This window comes from Phoenix dactylifera, chromosome 8 (assembly GCF_009389715.1).
Source record: "Phoenix dactylifera cultivar Barhee BC4 chromosome 8, palm_55x_up_171113_PBpolish2nd_filt_p, whole genome shotgun sequence".
NCBI classification, from domain to species: Eukaryota; Viridiplantae; Streptophyta; class Magnoliopsida; order Arecales; family Arecaceae; genus Phoenix; species Phoenix dactylifera.
In genome coordinates, this window is record NC_052399.1 from 4750706 (window position 1) to 4769706 (window position 19001).

Here is a 19001-nt window from a genome sequence, read left to right on the forward strand (position 1 = left end):
TGACTTACATTTCAAGTTGCAATATTCTACGTCCGCAACTTAGTTAGGGGCCAGCCGGCTCCATGCATAACATGCATGTTTTTCTCGGGAACAAATGCTTATGGGCTGGTATTTGGATGTCCGAGGGGTTAATTCGGATTATTGTTTTTCCCTTTGTAGTTTGTACATAACAATAAAGCCATCGTTTTTAAGAAGTTTTGCCCAAGACAATTTAGCTGAATCTGATTACATTAATTAATATCAGCTGAATCTAATTTCATTATTTAATATCAATTGGTTTTTTTTTTTTTTTTTGCTTAAGATATCAATTGGTTCTATTATGAAAATATACAAGACTAACTCAAAACTGCTAGGTTTTGGCAATTTTGATGGATAGGAAGGAGTAAGTTGGATATGTGAGTAAAACTTTTGCCAACTAACGACAGCTATGATTACCGTTCACTGAAAAGCTTGTCAAGTCTCCCCTTAACATGTTCCAGGTTTATCTTTGGAGACTGACCTGTGAGTTCGAAGGATGCTTACAAACAGTGAGCGATGACGATTTTCTTTATTGTTTATTTGTTTAGTTACTATGTGGGTGGGGCTGCGTTTCTTCTTTCTTGTAACTTTTTTTTACGCAGATAAAGACACTGCGAAAGCACAATTAAGGAAATGGCAGAAAAGAATTATCGATCTTTGTTAAGAGCGTCTCTCTCTCTCTCTTACCGAGTTACCGTCTCTCCACCATTTTCATGGATCCGGTTGGTCACCTTCCTTCGACGCGAATCCACCGTTGGATTATCCCTTGTCGCTTTGAGAGCTGTGCAATTGGATGATAGAGTTTGAAGAGCAGCACGTGGGGGGTGCACCGATGGTGGATCGGTGTGAAAGTGCATCCTTCCTTTTTCTTTTTCTTTGGTACATCAACGGCTCACATCCATTGGTGTGGATACAACCAACAAAATCAGAGAAAAAAATACTGTGCAAAGGTATTGGCACAGTCCTGTAATTTGTCCAGAAGCAATCTACAAAGTGATGAGCCGCGAAGAAAGCAACTTAGTCTACAGCATCGTTTGCCTCTTGATATACGTGTGTAGTCTGGTAGGAATCAGCCTCTTCCAGTGCTCTGTGAATGTCGTGGAGCAGCGGCCGATCCTCGACTGAGCATCCCTGTCCCCAGATCCACTCAATCACTGTGATCGAATTTCCCTCGAGAAGAAGGCGACCAATGCCTAGTATCTGCCTTGCGTAGAAAACACCCTCCCAGGCCGCCCTAAACTCCACACACACTACTGACGAGTCGAAGATCTGCCGTCCTCCCGCTGCCATTAGTCTGGCGTCATAGTCCTTGATGATGAATCCCACACTTCCGCATCTCCCGTCCTCTGCTACGCTCCCATCAAAGTTCACCTTGAGGAAGCCAGGGGTAGGATCACCCAGAACCTGTCTGGGCCTAAAATGTTCTATCGGGCCTGAATGTGCTTCATGGTTGGACCAAGCCTAGCCCAAGCTCGGCCCATGGCCCATTAGTCCCTTGAAAATCAAACTCATTACTCGCCGATCCCTTCCCTTCTTCGAGTCATGGAACCACCAGACGACGACATGGCGATGGTGGTGGGTGGTGGGGGCTGGCTTCCTAAGAAAAATATAGGGCTAGGGTCAGGATTCTTAGTGAGTTGAGATGGGTTGGGCTAGGGTTAGGTTTCTTCGTCATGATGCTTTCCTCTATGACTTTTGCCTTACAGGGCTCGTTTGGTTCGCAGGAAAAGAAGAGGGAAAAGTGTGGTCAACGGGAAAGTAATGAGATGCCTCTTGTTTGGTTGGAGTTTTCAAAGGAGAGAGAAGGGAAAGTTATATTCCCATGGGAATGTGATTCCCACATTTCATGGAAAAGTCTTTCCCATGAGAAACATGGGAAAGTTACTTTCCCATGAGGCGGGAATCACTCCATTTTTACTTTTTCCCAAAAAGTCCTTTCAGCATTAAAGAAGCATTAAAGAGGCATTAAAAACCTAATTTTTATTAAGGGCATAATAGAAATTATATATAACTTTCCTAGGAAAGTGGATGGCCAACCAAACATAAGCACCTTGGAAATTTGTCACTTTTCCATGGTCAACCAAACATGCCAAAAGTACTTTCCTAGGCATCCTCTTTCTAGGAATTTGTTTCTCAGGAATCATATTCCTAGAAAGGAAAATGCTTTCCGCGAACCAAACGAGCCTACAGTGACGGAAAGATCATGTACACCTTTTGCTCAGTCCGTGATTGGAGGCTGCGCCTAGCCGTTATAATGATTCTGAACGGGCCTGGTCCTGGGCTGTGCCGCTTCATTGTTTGGCCGGGCCTGAGTTTGTGGTGGGGTGGCCCAAGCCTGTTTCATTAACAACTCCAGTTCGATGCCCGCATATTTTTCCCTCCTCCTCTCTCATATTGTTTCATACATCATCCGAGCGAGCGTTTCTATTCTCAACAAGTTTCCAGAAAGGAATTAGAAAGCCCAGTCCTATCGTCAATGACAATGCCAGAAAGATAGCATATGTAGATTGCGTGCAAATAACAAGAAATGGCCCCGATGACGAGAGTGCTTGTTCTTTATAATCCTATATTCCTACAATCGACGCGTGTGATATATTTCTATTTACAATGATATTTGGGACTGCATCCAACTTACTGGAGTCGTTGACGAAATGCAACTAAAGGTTTTGTAGGGTCTCTCCGAGCCTAGCTGATAGGAGTCCGTATGACCACATTTAGTTCCATTATAAATGCGTCACTCGTGCGAAAATAGGGATCGGAAAGGATCCATTGCACGGGGGCGATATTTTGCAAGGAAACCAGCGATTCCCTGGGCAGCTTCTGGATTGCCAACTCTAGCGACACTAAGGTTTACCACTTGGACGTTGCCAATGGACGACAAGTGTCCAAAGAGCGACGCCTATTTCCCATTATTGAAAGACCTCGGCGCCAACCCCTCCGCAACAAGTCCAACATCTTTGCCTTTATTAAAAGGTTAAAACCCTTGAATTGTCAGCGATCCACATATATTATATTATGCCATGCGCGGAAAGGACGACACAAAAAGCCGTATTAGGTGAGAGGGAGAGGGAGAGGGAGAGGGGGCCACTTGCTTTAAGCATAAAGAGAGCCACCCCTGCCCTGTCATTCTATAATAAAAATAATCTCTATCTTTGTAATTTGTATGCATATATTATCTAAAGAGGGGGTGAAGGCCTTCGGACCAGGCAACCAATGATACCGCATTGATCACCTCATCAAGCTCCTCTTACTTCAATCTTCTCCTTTCCCATCTTGTACCGAATGCTGAAGGATAACTGTCATTTGTTTTTCTTTTTCTTTTCGTATGGGCAGATAAGTCCGGTCCTATCTGGAAATTCCCAGAATATTCTTCGCCAGATTCTTCGCAATGATCAATGTCGGGTACCCTGCTCTGATTTGTCCAGGAATGGGGATGCCAATCGCCATCCTTGCTTGGCAGCATTCATTCAGCTATATTATCATATCACCTTCTCGAAGAGTCTCGGTCGCTTTACTCACTTATTAAACGTCTTAACCTACCTTCACCACAAACTAAAACCAACCTCGTTTGTGTTATTTATATTGTTGTTGGTAAGGTTAGTCTTTGGCTCATATGTTAGATACAAGTTGTGACAAATGTGTACTAGATTATTATTTTTTTTTTTTTTGGCTAAGAGTTTCCACTATCATAATTATAATTTTAAACCTAGAGGCTATGATGAATTATTTTTAAATCATTTCGAACTTTCTTCCAACATAGAACTGCTTTTAAGACGATAGTACGATAGCTGAGCCATACCAAATACAAATGGTATGCTATCTTGCTGAAGCATGCTGTTGTGGTGAATTATTACCGTCCCAATCATTTTTCTACTGTGCCATGTCCTGCATAAGATGAAGACGGGCACCCCCTTCTGCAAGTTCCAAAACTAAATTGGTGAAAGAAGCTATGCCTGGCTAGCTAGCTGATAGAAAAATTATTATGTAGATTTAGAATGGCATAAAATTATATAATAATCTCATCCGAGAAATAAAGCTATCTAGATTCACAATCTAATGGTTTTATTGTATGGTTGAATGAATCTATTTAGATTCACAATGGATATGATCCATCTAATAATTATTTTGAAAGAAGATGAATTCTTTTGAAATTGGGATGGTGGCGTCTCTTTCTCCCCCTTTTCTCTAATAAGAGGCTGACCGCACCCAACCCTCCACTGCCCAATCTCTCCCTTTTCTGTAACAAGAGGCTGGCCGCACCCAAACCTCACTGCCGTGCCAAACCCAAACCCCAGATGCTGACGCCAATAAATTCACAGACGTAATCCCTCGCCCTACATCCATCCAATGGAAATAGTTCATGCTGACGCCCCTCCATTTATAAATATGTGCTCTTGACATCATCACATGCCATCCATCCATCCATCCATCCTTCCTCCACCTGCAACAAGTAGAAGGGAAGGAAGGGACGCAAAATGAGGTCTTCTCTGATGGGGTCTCACGGGGTGGCCTTGGCCACCGCCATGGCGGTCTCCGGCACCGTAATTCTCCTCGCCCTCTGCCGGCAATGGTCCTTCCCGGCCCGGCAGTGCAATCTTCGCTCCTGCATCTCCTCTGGTTCTTTCCCTTCTCAGAGTCTTCCCTGATTTTCTTCTTTCCTTTCAATTCGCTCTCAAAACCAACAGAAAACCCAGATTCCTCCTCCCTTCTATTGTATCGATTATTCGTTATTAACTATTAATTATGACGACGATGTGCTGCAGAGGAGAGGAAAAGGGACAGAGCGAGCAGCAAGAAGAAGAAGAGGGTCCACTTCGCGGCGCAGGTGGAGGAGCTCCTTGGGGAGACCAGCGGCAGCAGCGACGAGGAGGAGGAGGAGGAGGAGGAGGAGGATATGGCCACCCTGCCACCGGCGTCGGCGCGGTCGGAGGAGGAGGTCCGACGGGTCCGGGGAATGCCGGCGAACCGGGTGGCCCTGTACAACGGAATTCTCCAAGATCGCTTGCACCGAATGACCTGTTCCTATTGATTCCTTCTCTTCCTTCCTTTCTTTAGCGTACCAAAAGTTTAACCCCCAATTCTTTGTATAGAGAGAGAGAGAGAGTGTGTGTGTGTGTGTGTGTGTGTGAGAGAGAGAGAGAGAGAGAGAGAGATTGGAGAATCTGCTGACCGTGCTCGGACTGGATGCAGGGAGAAGCACATGTGTGCCTAAGCTGCTTGCCATTTACCGAACGAACGCTTCCTTTGTACCGTGAATTTCTGTTTCACAAAACCAAGTTGGGCGGTCGAGTATGATGATGATGAGGCATGTGGATATGTTGTGGCTGCTTTTGCGGTGACCGACAAATTGTTGGAGTCGAACAGCCTTTGGAAATTTGGAGGGGGCAAGGCGGGGACCGAGGAGGGCCCGGTAGTTTGACCGAGCATCGTTAGGCCAAGAGATTCCCACACCGATCTTTTTTCTGATAAAGCAGCCCTCCATCTTGAACAGTTCTAGTACACATACGTCCACTGAAATCACAATATATGACATTGGAACCGAGGAGATGGAGTCCCAGAGTACATGGCTCGCATGATTAGCCCCATAAAAAAGCTATCTTATCCACAGCATCATTAGTCTCTCTGTGGATCTGGACAGCTTCGGATAGGACAAGGGTGAAACTGATCCTCTAAATTTCGGAAGATGATAATCACCTTCAATCCGGGTTGCTGGTTTCATTATCCAATTGATCAGCATCCTTTAAGTCCCCTTCCAGCACAATGTTAGCTCCTCCAAGCATAGTAGCGGCACCGATAACTCCCTCCCCTGCCAACGGGACGTGACATGACATTAATCTTCGGAATGCAACGCGCGCGCGCGCACAAAAACCAAAAACAAAAAAAAGGGCCACCCCATGTCGCATGATGCAACTCCCTGCCGTTCCTGTGCGCGAGTGTGTGGATCACGCTCGCTCGTGGCCGTCCCTATCCATCGTAATGGCTGGCGTCAGGCTGAGGGTCAGCCCATGGCAGGGGGCCAAGTGCTCGCCCACTCCCTCGGTCTGGGGCAAGCAGTAGTGTTTCTGCTCATCGATGGGCGACGATTGGCCCTCCCACCGGATGGAGAAGCCATAGAATACAGGCAATATTTGGTCTCCGGCCCCACCTGCTGCTGGAAGCCTGATTTTGAAAATATCGCGCTTTTTTTTTTTTAATGATTTGGCTGGTTGCACTTATGCTAGAGTAATTTAAATTACCATTTATACCATGAAAATTATCGAGCCAGGATTTTGTCCGTACCGCTGTTTCATGTTATAAGCAAGCCGTGGGTCGTCTGCCGGTGGGACAGGACCGGATCTTGCTGGTTTTTCCGACAGAAGAGGGATCGAACTTATTGGATGGCGGAGCTAGCGCATCTCTACTGATGGATCCGGAGCAGGAGAGCGTCAAGGGACTTTCAACAAAAGGCCAAAGACCGTCCGTGATTGCATTGGTTAATTAATTTCCTGCTCTTCTATTACGTCCGATATGCGCTCCTCTCGACAATTCTAGAATGCATCGTGGACAAAATTTGGATGATAGCGTAGCACAAGACATTTCACTACACTTGTTTAGATGACTTTGTGTACATAAAACCGCTTCATGGAATAAAAATACAAACCAAAGCATCACAGGAGCCCTGCCTTATCAGAAGTCGCTCCTTTAGTTCCCCAACATTAGTGCTAGGGTGGCAAAAAAGAAAAGCAGAATTTCTATCATGTTAATTAAGAAAAAAAACGAGAAGTCTCTGGTCCGAGTCTGGATGTAATATCATCCCTCAAAACTTTTGGAACCTCACCCTCCAATTTTTTTGTGTAGCCAACAAAAAAGAGAAAGAAAAAACATTAAAAAATGAAAAAAATTCTCGGACCAGGATTGTGGAAAGAAGGATTCGCCTACCTTCGCGCCCATCCACGTTGCAATAATCCACTGCTTGCTTCGAGATATATGCATGTCGGGATGAATGAGGGAGTTCGGATCGCTTCGAGATATGTGACTTGGGTGATTCAACGATGGACGGGCGCAAATAAAGGTTCAAATGGGTCATGTTAGATCGGGGTCACTCATGATCCAATCTAACTTGATTTTTTGTTCGGGTTCTAATTTTGGACTCAGACCTGATCCGATAAAAGATCGAGTCGGGTCGGCTCCATATATAACTCAGATCCAATCCAAAAAATTCGAATCCGATTTCAGTTTGATTTGGGTCCGAGTTGGATCCGATGCAGATCGATCCATCCATGACTTTAGAATTTGTGTTTGCACCTCCGCGGGCTGCAGCCCACATGTCTAAATAATTTTACAGATTCAGATCGGATCGGATATAAATTTAGTAAATCTAGATCCAATCCGAAAATAGAACAGGTTCAATTTTAGAATCCGATCCGGCTCTACAAGACCTCTAAAATGGACTGGGTTGAATCAAATCATGAGTCAACGCACGAGCCAACAATGAATTCCGTCGGAATTCATTTACGTGGGACACACACCCGCCGGATCATCCTTTGGTGCCGGCATACCAAAACTCAAGCTGGCTGTCCTCTCCACCTCTTTCAACCCTTGATGAGGAGGCGGAATGATCAAATCTGTCTCCCGGTCAATGAGGAAGTTGTACACGGAACCATTGATCAAATACGCGAACACGTCAAAGTGGTTCTCATCGTCCGTCCGAACTTTTCTGCAGCATGGTAATCGTAAGCGCGCTGGTCAGGCAACCATCTCGATGCCGCTGAGCATGACCCATACCAAAATCCAGCAGGATAAGCATTTTTCATGGATGGATAGATGCATGCATTTCAATCTCACATACCGCCGTACTTCATTCGCTGAAGCCATGAGCTGACAGAGAATCGGAAGACGTCTGCTTTCCCTGGCCCGTAGTGCCGACCAGCAGGACTGCCCCAATCATCAGCTCCTTCCATGCATCAAAGATTCCTCTCGATCAGGAAGACAGCAAAATCCTGAGATGACGATGATGCGGTCTGTGCCACGGCTCTGACCTGGTCCGGGGGACCTACAGGTCTCTCTCATAGACCACGGAAGCCAATTCGAGGAGCGCCAGGGAAGAGTGCGTGCAAAGAGGCAGATGCCCGCGTGAGACGCAACCACTTTTCTTTCTATTCGCATTTGCCCATTTCCCCAATGTGAAGGCAATGGTGCCGTACGACGAATAAAGTTCCCAGCGTACACCATTTTATATTGCTGCACAGAGCAAAAAAAAGAAGAAAAAAAAAAAAGCGCGAAGAAAAGAAAAACGACGCATGCAGAGAGGAAAGTCAGCGACCTACATCATCAGAGTATGTAGGTTGCATATCCTGAGGTCGATAGATTTGATAAATGTCATACCCAAAAATGAACAATCCTGATTCGAGACTTATAGAAAATGAGGTTCTAATATCAAATAACCTACAGTGTCGGGAAAGTAAATGGGAATGCTATTTCCACAGACTTACATCCTAATTACATCAGCAGCCAGCAGGGTTGATGAATAAACAGACGCAAATAGAATTTGGCGAGAGGATGATCGAGTGACTAGGGAAGCAAATCAGGGGTCAGTTTTGAGCTTCCGTCCCCTGGAACTGGCAAGATTTGCTGCTCGATTTGAAAAAGAAATTCCTTTGTGCTCCTCGGTCGCAGATCATGCAGCGATGACCAGACTAGTTCATGAACAGCTGATTTCTTTGCAACTAAGGGGCGTCCAGTCCCGAGGAATGTTCAAATTAATCTCAACCAAACTAATCCTTGGAATTCAATTTTAGTGGCTATAATTGGAGATGAGGCTCCGGTACAATGATCTTCCATGCAGTTGCTATATATGACTTTTCTGTGGATGAAGAAGATGACATGGCTTAGGGTGCTATATCTGACGAGTTTAAGAGCAGGGACAGCCAAACTGTATGGATTGACATGCAGTGCAATTAGTGAAGCCGCATGAAAAGGTTGACAAGGATGCTTGAAGTATGACTAGCAAGTGATGCGCAAATACTTGAACTCTGTTTAAAGATGGTAAATGATTTCTATAGGCTGAACAAACTTCTTGAAATTTCTGAAGGAAGGAAGGACAAAACTGAAAAGAAGATTCTGCTTCCAGGACAAAGAGGTGCAGCAAATAGCATGAAATATGGATTGCTGCACTGACTTCGGTATCGAGTTTAGTCCTGAAATAGCTGTTTTGTCCCAAATTCTATGGCAGATGGCTCAACTAACTACAAATGCAGCTCAAGAAACATTGCTAAACAAGACGTATCACTTATTTAGTGGTGTTTCTCGAGCCGCATCCCTGTGGTTATATACGATGTATCATTAACTTGCTAACAACTATTAGCTCATTTGAGCGGCACCTTCCAGGGTTCAGCTCCTCGGTGTTGCATTTGAAAAATTTTATAATGAAAAGAAGAAGAAGACAATCTTTATTAAGATGGCATGCTGCTTCAAGTACAACAATATTTGTTAGAAAGTGTGAACAAAGGAAAGAAAAAAAAAAAGCTTTCGCTATGTCATGATTGATAGCAATCCAAAAAAGTTATTAAAAATATGAACCGCTCACCAAGCAACAAGGCGAACAAAGTCCAAGAGATTCCCATACCCATCCCTTTTCTGATAAAGCAGCCCTCCATCTTAAACAGTTCTAGTACACAAACATCCACTGAAATCACAATTAGAACATCCATATATTTTATGTAAACCATCTGTTTCTTCCAAAGTCTCCAAACTAAAACCATCAAGTTTATGAATTATTAAAGCTAGACCATGTCCAATAAGATAATCAATGACGGAGACTGAAACTTTAATACATTAGAAAAAATGGAGAATAGATTTCCTAATCCTAATAGAACAAACCAGGTTCGCTCCAAACTCAGAAAGTTTTGTGAACAAAAAACAATATGTATACAATCAATATAAATCAAGTATTAACCACAATGCTAATTTATACATGCACATTATCAGAAGAATCAGAACATTAGCAAGGCAGAGCATGCTTTGAGCAGCCAAAGCAGTCCTTAGTTCATTCTTGCTTCAGATTAAAGCTAGGAGTCTGATGCAAATAGCAGCGTTGACATGGAGCTAATCCTTGTTTCTATCAGAACCACCTAGAGATTGGAATCCAGGATATGACCATTACACCACTCACTCCAGCTACTCATCTTTTGCTCCAGCAACTCAACTAAAAGGATCTTGATGTGTTTGCTACTATAAGTATAGAGACAAAGTAGTAATTCAATTGGCATGTTTTAGCATTTTCAGTCCAACTAAGCATCAATCAAGATCTCACAAAGATAACTCCAGCAAAATTAAAATATAGCACACAACATATGTATAATTTAGTGGTACAATAATCCATTTTACACCATTAATTAAACATTCTGGCAAAAATTTCAAGATGGATAATCTGAGCTTTGCAGCATGACCTATCGCTGATACATCTGCATCAAGTATGCCACTTAGTTGCCAGAATCAAGAGTAGGTGCGGAAGCAGGTACAGGTGCAGTGAAGCGGATATTATAAAAATGCTTGAAGGAAGCACTTAGGAGCAGGTACAGGTCTGAGTTTCAGGAGAGTTTCAAAGCTGGTAGATTGCCTCAGCTAGAAGTTCTATGCTACTAGGCATATGCCATGAGTATAGCGTGCAGAATACACCTATCAATAATCTAATATGTGTGTATGTGTCGGTCAGAAAAAGGCAATGGAGTGCATCAATGTGACACAGAACAGACACCAGCAACAAATGTTGTTAACCATAGAAAAATGAAGGTTTTATTGATAGAAAACTAAGACAAGACCTGGAGATATCTGCTTTCAATCCATGTTCAACGATTCCTTGATACACCTCTGTCTTAATAGTGTCCATATTAAGTTGCAACGGCTTTAGTTCTTCCTTTTCAAGGATTATTTAGGAACTGTCAAATAAACCACAATTCCCTATACTGATCAGGTATAAGGTTGTCACTATGTCATGTTATTTTTTGGTCTCAATCTCAGTTGAGAGATTCAAAGAAAAGGCAACTTATCATTCAGCTTGGTCCATGTATATACATAGCAATCCTGTGAAGAACTTTGAACAATAATAATGAACTCATATGTTATACATGTGAAAGATATTCAATTGTAATTCATAAAACTAATAGAGCAAGTCAGAATGGAACAAGAAACTCAGGAATAAGATTCTCTCGCTCACACGAAATGGTTAACTTAGAAGGAACTTCTTGACAATGCAATTTTTTTTGAAGACTGCAACAGAACGAAGCAATAATAGAATATGGTATGCTAAAAAGAATGCATCAAATGAGAGAAAGCAAGATGTGAAGCTCAAACTGCCAGGAGACATAATCTCAAATAGGAATACAAGAAGTTTAAATGATCCTACAGCTCATCTAGCACACGAGAACAATGCAACTTTCTGTTCATGGAACATGTCCCACCTAACCCATGATATGAATACTAAACAAGAAAACTGAACTAAAATGAGTGTAGCAAGAGGAATATGCCAAGAAAGCTTTGTTAATAACTGATTAGGTTAGAGATAGTAAGAAGTACTCTCCGAGGAAATGGAGAAGTAGCGAAGATAAAAACATTGAACTAAATCAAATGAGACGGAATCAATCATGAGCAACACCAAACAAAATAGGAAAGAAACATTTCCTACTTGGATTTATGCTGAAAAGTTTGACACGGGTAAATGTACTTTAAAAATCCTTGATGAAAGTGGTGACTTGACTTTGTTTACTATTTAATTGTAGCATCATGATGGCCATTAGGTATGAGAAATTTATAAGATTCATTCTTCTTGTTTTTTCCAACAAGGTAAGGAAAAACATATGAATGAAGGAGCTCTCCTATAACTTCAGAATATGATTGGCAAATTTCATATTCCAGCTGGTTACCAATGGATCAGAACACTGTACAGCTCAATCCCAAGATAATCATATGGAAGATTTTTCCGTTAAATGTGTTATAATGTTCGATGTCTACAATGCATACGGCAGTTGCGGATGCAATACACATCCACAATCCATATAGATATTCGAACAAAAGGAATGCAATTTCCGTAATCAGGGATCCCTCTCATCCCTATGACGCTCGGACAAACTTTGCGATACCTTTAAGCTCTCTTCCGTATGTAAGTGGCATATGACAGTCTTATCTATTCGACGTCGGGAAGTTTAAGAAAAACAAAAACGAGCCTTTTAAGTAGAGGGAGCCTTATAAGGCGTTTTGATTAGGGATGAAGAGCGAGCATCACATGATAGCTGGAAGCCTGGAATAAAATGGATAAATCAAAGCATGTAGAAGATCAATTCGACTATGAAATTAACAGAGATAAAGTAGTTAAAATGGATTCCTGCCGTGTAATAAAGAAAGTGAATCGCACCAGTCTCAGGGCGCGCAGAGGCGTGCGGTTGCTGAGGCTGCAGAAAGAATGAACTGGGCATGGGCATTGCAAGCCCTTCAGGGTGCCGATATTTGAAGCAACAAGTAATCGTGGCATGCAGCACTCCGGAATGTGCACCGATCGAAAGAGGAAAAGAAAAGACGTTAGAGAAGACGAGGGAGATGAGGCCTAACCCGCGGCCAATCAAATATATCGATATTAATATACGGTGATAAGTGAGTGCAAAAAATGAAATCGAAGAAGAAGCGAGCGAACGGAACGGCAGAAACCCTTTACCTGGAGCACGAGGGAAGTTCCTTTCGAGCTGCCCTGAGAGGGCGAAGAGGAGTACGAAGGCCCAGTCTATTGATCGGCCCGCACTTGCTTTGGGCCTGTGGGCCGATCCGAAAAAACTAGGCCCAGGACCATTGTGGACCTGATCCAATCCGATTTTTTATTAGGTTGAACCTAGGTCCAAAAGTAGAACCCGAACATGAAACCGGATTTGGTTGGGCCACTCATGACCCGGTCCAACCCAATCTATTTGCACGCCTACTGAAACTTCCATTGTTAAACTATGTTGATTAACCTCAGCTCTGATTGAGTCCTTGCCCTATAATTTATTGATTGAATAGCTTAGGCCTGACCCATCCGGAACCGCCAAACACTGTCACTCGACCAACCGTCTCCTTCCTTATTATTTAAATTCGAATAAAAATTAATCTCGCTTTTAATGTCTTAAAATAGGTCTAGCGAAGTCGCCTAGCGAAGTCTGATAGTCTAAAATAAAAGAGATAAGTAAATCTTATACTCTTTACTAGTTTTCGAACTTGTAAGTAGATCATGCACTCTTTATGATCATATTTTTCGTGCATAAAATTTGCTTGTGGGGGAATGTCATGCTTTTTCTTAAAACTATAGATCAACATATGCAGTATAAAAATCATGCTTTATTATGAAAAATAGTTCTCCAAATTTTTTAATAAAAATAACTTTGTTATGAAATATAAATTTGATCGTGTCATTTAGTATTTTTCATCTATTTATATGTATATTTTATGAAAAAAATATAAGCTTTCTAAAGGCTCACATATAGGTATATATGAACCATTGAATTAGGAAAATCGGTACCCGGAGCTAGTATTCAACGAAAATAGCTCTCTGCCAATGGGTAAAAGTTGGAAACGAATACGAACTATAATATCATATCGATTATGAACACAAGCCCTGTTACGGGTATAAAGTGACCATAGCACGAATATTTATGAGTAATATTTTGAACTATAATATGGCTAGATGGCAAAAAAATTATTTATGCATTTATTTGCAAAATAAATTTAGAGCTATGTTTATCAAATATGAATGATTTATGCACCCATGATTAGCTATATGACTTGTTTTATATACTATAGTATGAAATGTTTATTTTGAAATATATATATATTATTTTTTTAAATGATGCATTAAAATAAAAAATTTATCCTTGATCCGGTAAAGTATTAAAAAGTTTAGTTACTGAGCTGTGTCGAGCGAGAAGCCGCCGGCCGGGACGAAGAGGGAGCAACTTCCAGTGCACAGGTGTACCTGCACAAAGCTTTGGCCAGGGATTCCGGCGAAGGCCCTCCGATGGCTAGGTTAAAGTTGATTCAGAGTTTTGGGAAAGATTTCTGAGTGTTTTCTTATGGCTTTTTATGGTTTATTGAGGGCCTTTCCCTATCCCTTTTTATAGGGCGAGGGTCTCGGTCATTACCTGAAATCTTGGGCCGAGCTATGATCAGCTGGCTATTAGCCGTTACCTGAAATCTCGGGCCGAGCTGTGATCAGCTGGCCATTAGCTGGAGGCGACGCGAATCACGGAGATCAATCTCGCAGGCAGAGGATTCAAGAGATATTTTTCCAGATTTGTTTGAATATGGATTCTGAAGATCCGCGGGATCTTCAACGGGATCAAGGTTGACAGGACCGAGGTCGGCTCGGCCTTCGGCAGGGTCCAAGGTCAGCCTGGTTCTTAGCATGATCGAGGTCTGGCCTGCTCAGCTCTGAGGTTTGCTCGGTCGAAATTGGGTTGCTCCACGCTGGAGTAGGACAATCCATTTTGCCTCCCATCAATTCTATTTTTATTTTTTTCTCTTTCCAGACAAATAAGATTCATAGGAATGAAGGATGGTCCAAACTTGGAGTTTGTGCTAGTAAGTTTGGCGATTTATATAGCAGAGTACAACTTTAATTCTTCAGTTGATTATAACGTTGTAGTTAGTGAGTTTCTGAATAATAAAGATTATGGGTTTAGTTTTTATTTTTGAATATAGACACTCTGAAATAATATTGATTTTATTTAATGGATGATGGCATTGGATTCCTATTTATTTATTATATTCATGATTGATTTGAAAGCCAAATATAACGCTGGCTTCATGTATTATTATGGGTTGTATCCCTCCATATCATGCTTTAGATCTGAGGTGTGACGAATTATGCTCTAAATTTGGGGCGTGATAAGAAAAAAAATCCCTCGCTCGGATAGGATATATCGGATGCCGGCCGCAACCTGAAGACATGAGAGACAGAGGCGACGGCCGGCCACCAAGGTGGTAGCCCAGTTGGAACGGGGCGTTTACTTCCAACCAAGTGGTTTCAGGTTCGAAACGCGCAGGCGTCGATTAAATTTGGGGACCGGATGCCCCACGCCTGGATACGGGGTCTGGAAGCGCTATTGGTCGGCTGGTAGCTTGGGTGGTGCCAGGTGTGACGTACTCACACGGAGGGTCGGGTAATCGAGCCGGCCCACGGGTGGGGAGGATATGAGTAAAATAGGTCGGGGTGCCCAACACACGACTCGGTCTACCCGCATCGAACATTCTCCTGGCGGGGTGAGGGCCCAGTGGTCGGGGCTGCTATGCGGGGGTGGGCTTGTCCCTTCCTCCCTCTTTTTCCTTTTTTAGCGAAAAAAAAGGCGATGGCCGCCGGCACAGAGAAATAATAGAATATAAAGAAATAAAATAAAGCCGCCCATTGAAGTCTGGCTAGGTTTGAGTCGGGTACAGCCGGACAGAAACGCGCCTCAGCTGGACTGACCTGGGACCTGGGTTGAGATAGGGTGCTGTGCCTATCGAAGTTTTGTAAATTTCATAGAGAGGAAGATACAACCATTAATATTTAAAAAAGAAAAACTTCAATTAAACAACCATTGCATGCATGCGAAAAGTTTGTCGGATCCACAAATAAACTTATCCACAATTCGTAGTCAACTCTCGCGGGTGCGGATTTGATAACCTACGCGATATGCAGTGCGTCAAAAGCCTTAAATTATTGGATGCCCTTTTTTTTAAAAAAAAAAAACCGACAGGTGAAGACTCCATCCGCTAGCTCCATCAATGAATGAACCCTACGGCACAAAAGCGCTTAAGAGACAAGTCCTGAAATTATGACAGGAGTGTAGAGATTACGTACGAGCATAAGGTAATAAAAAAAAGGGAAAATTAATCACCCACCCTCTTTTAGACCACGCTATAACAAAAAGTCCCCGTTGACCCGGTCTTAAAATTTTTCGTCCATTATCTCTTTTAAGTTTAATTCCCGGTCCTTCAGCCCCTTTTGTTTTTTCAAAAAATACCGAAAATGCCCCTACCCCTTTTGATCTCCCATTCCCAGAAGAAGAAGAAGAAACAGGGACAGCCGCCACCGACCACGGCCCATCCCCGCCCGAGCTCCCTCCCGTGGCTGCCATTGGCGCCGTCTCGCTTCCTACCGAGCCCCATCCCGCGGCACCGCCACCTCCCGTGCTCCTTCCCCTCCTAATCTTTCGATCTCAGCAGAAAAAGAAGAAGAAGAAGGCCCGGCCGCCGCCGACCATGGCGCGCCTCCGCCCGAGCTCCCTCCTGTGGCCACGGCCGGCCCCTGCTCGCCCCCTCCCTAGCCCCCTCCTGCGGCCTCGCCCCCTCCCACGGCCCCCGCCCGAGCTCCCTCCCGCGGCCGCCGTCGGCCCCGGCTCGCCGTCGACGGCGGCCCCGCCCCCTCCAACGGCCGCCACGGCCCGGCCCCCTCCGGCGCCGCCGGCTCGCAGGAGGAGAAGAAAGAAGAAAGAAGAAGAAGGGAAGAAGAGAAGAAAAAGAAAAAAAAAAAGAAAAGGAAAGAAAAAGAAAGAAAAAAAGAAAAAAAATAAATAATTAAATAAATGCATAAATAAATAAATCAATAAATATAAATAAACAAATAAATAAAATAAATAAATAAATAATATATTCTAATAAAATAAAATAATTATAAATAAATAAATAAATAAAGAAAAAGGAAGAAAAGGAAAGAAAAAGAAAAAAGAAGAAAAGGAAAGGAAAAGAAAAAAGAAAAGAAGAAAAAAAAGAAAAGAAAAGAAAAAAAAACAGAAGAAAAGGAAAGAAAAAGAAGAGAGGGAAAGAAAAAGAAAAAAAGGAAAGAAAAAGAAGAAAAGGAAAGAAGAAGAAAAAAAGAAAGAAAAAGAAGAAAAAGAAAGAAAAGAAAAAAAAGAAAAGAAAAAGGAAGAAAATGAAAGAAAAAGAAGAAAAAGGAAAGAAAGAAGAAAAAGAAAAGAAAAAGAAGAAAAGGATTATTTCTACAAAAAGCAGAAAACTCAGTTAAGTTCAGCATTCTGCTCTATGCACACAATTTATTGTTTATTGCACACAGATATGTGTCATTTGCACACACTTATTGTTGTAAGCCTAGAGCATGGCACAAACTCAGTTAACCTGGAAACATACTTAATTAACGTTGGCACACACTAAATTTACCCCCGAACATACTTAATTAACGTTGGCACACACTAAATTTACCCCCGAACACAGTTTTGTGCTTTTTGCACACAGTTTTCTGCTTTTTGCACACAGTTAATCGACTACTGCACACAGATATGTGCCATGTGCACACAGTTAAGCATTCTGCTCTGTGCACACAATTACCCGAACACAGTTTTATGCTTTTTGCACAGTTTTCTGCTTTTTGCACACAGTTTATCGATTACTGCACACAGATATGTGCCATGTGCACACAGTTAAGTTCAGCATTCTGCTCTGTGCACACAATTTATTGTTTACTGCACACAGATATGTGTCATTTGTACACACTTATTGTTGTAAGCCTAGAGCATGGCACAAACTCAATTAACCTGGAAACATACTTAATTAACGTTGGCACGCACTAAATTTACCCCCGAACACAGTTTTGTGCTTTTTGCACACAGTTTTCTGCTTTTTGCACACAGTTAATCGACTACTGCACACAGATATGTGCCATGTGCACACAGTTAAGTTAAGCATTCTGCTCCATGCACACAATTTCCCGAACACAGTTTTATGCTTTTTGCACACAGTTTTCTGCTTTTTGCACACAGTTTATCGATTACTGCACACAGATATGTGCCATGTGCACACAGTTAAGTTCAGCATTCTGCTCTGTGCACACAATTTATTGTTTACTGCACACAGATATGTGTCATTTGCACACACTTATTGTTGTAAGCCTAGAGCATGTAACCTGGAAACATACTTAATTAACGTTGGCACACACTAAATTTACCCCCGAACACAGTTTTGTGCTTTTTGCACACAGTTTTCTGCTTTTTGCACACAGTTAATCGACAATTTTTTTTCTTTTCTTTTCTTTTTTTCTTTTTTCCTTTTCTTCTTTTTCTTTCCTTTTTCCTCTTTTTCTTTCCTTTTTCTTCTTTTTCTTTCCTTTTTCTTCTTTTTTTCTTTTTCTTTCCTTCTTTTTTTTCTTTTATTTTTCTTTTTCTTTCCTTCTCTACACACAATTAAGTCTTCTGTGCACACACTTAAATCTTCTCTCAACACAGTTAAGTATTCTATACATCACACAGTTAAGTTAAATATTCTCTATACACAATTAAGTCTTATATGCACACATTTAAATTTTCTCTGCACACAGTTAAGTGTTCTACGCATCACACAGTTAAGTGTGTGCAGAGAAGACTTAATTGTGTACAGAGAACACTTAACTGTGTGATGCACACAGTTAAATGTTCTCTGTACACAATTAAGTATTCTCTGCACATACATGAATCTTCTTTTTCTTTCTTTTCTTCTATTTTTTTCTTTTCTTTTCTTTTCTTTTTTCTTTTTTTCTTTTTTCTTTTTCTTTTTCTTTCCTTCTCTTCTTTTTCTTTCCTTTTTCTTCTTCTTTTTTTCTTTTCTTTTTTTCTTTTTTTCCTTTTCTTCTTTTCTTTTCTTTTTCTTCTTTTTCTTTTCTTTCTTTCCTTTTCTTCTTTTTCTTTCCTTTTCTTCCTTTTTCTTTTCTTTTTTTCTTTTTTTCCTTTTCTTCTTTTTCTTTCCTTTTTTTCTTCTTCTTTCCTTTTCTTCTTTTTCTTTCCTTTTTTCTTTTTCTTTCCCTCTCTTCTTTCTCTTTCCTTTTTTCCCTTCTTTTTCCTTTTTTTCTCTTCTTCCTTTCTTCTTCTTTCTTCTCCTCCCGCAGGCCGGCGCCACCGGAGGCCGGGGGAGAGGGCCCGGCCATGGCGGCCGCAGAAGGGGGCCGCAGGAGAGGGCCCGGCCGTGGCGGCTTTATTTATTTATTTATAATTATTTTATTTTATTATAGAATATATTAT

At 42.0% G+C, this 19001-nt stretch overlaps 1 protein-coding gene and 1 long non-coding RNA gene across 2 annotated transcripts; one reads left to right on the forward strand and one right to left on the reverse strand.

The window, feature by feature from the left end:
* Positions 1 to 3301: 3301 nt before the first annotated feature.
* On the forward strand, positions 3302 to 5310 carry LOC103708744. Its single transcript, XM_008793806.4, has 2 exons — positions 3302 to 4635; positions 4782 to 5310. The coding sequence occupies exons 1-2, from the start codon at positions 4494 to 4496 to the stop codon at positions 5045 to 5047; spliced, it is 408 nt and encodes a 135-aa protein (XP_008792028.2). The 5' UTR covers positions 3302 to 4493; the 3' UTR covers positions 5048 to 5310.
* LOC120111532 lies at positions 5123 to 12693 on the reverse strand. The gene is made up of 2 exons (XR_005512742.1): positions 12407 to 12693; positions 5123 to 12292 (listed from the first exon to the last, which is right to left on the reverse strand). It is a non-coding gene; the product is annotated as an uncharacterized LOC120111532 (long non-coding RNA).
* Positions 12694 to 19001: the final 6308 nt, after the last annotated feature.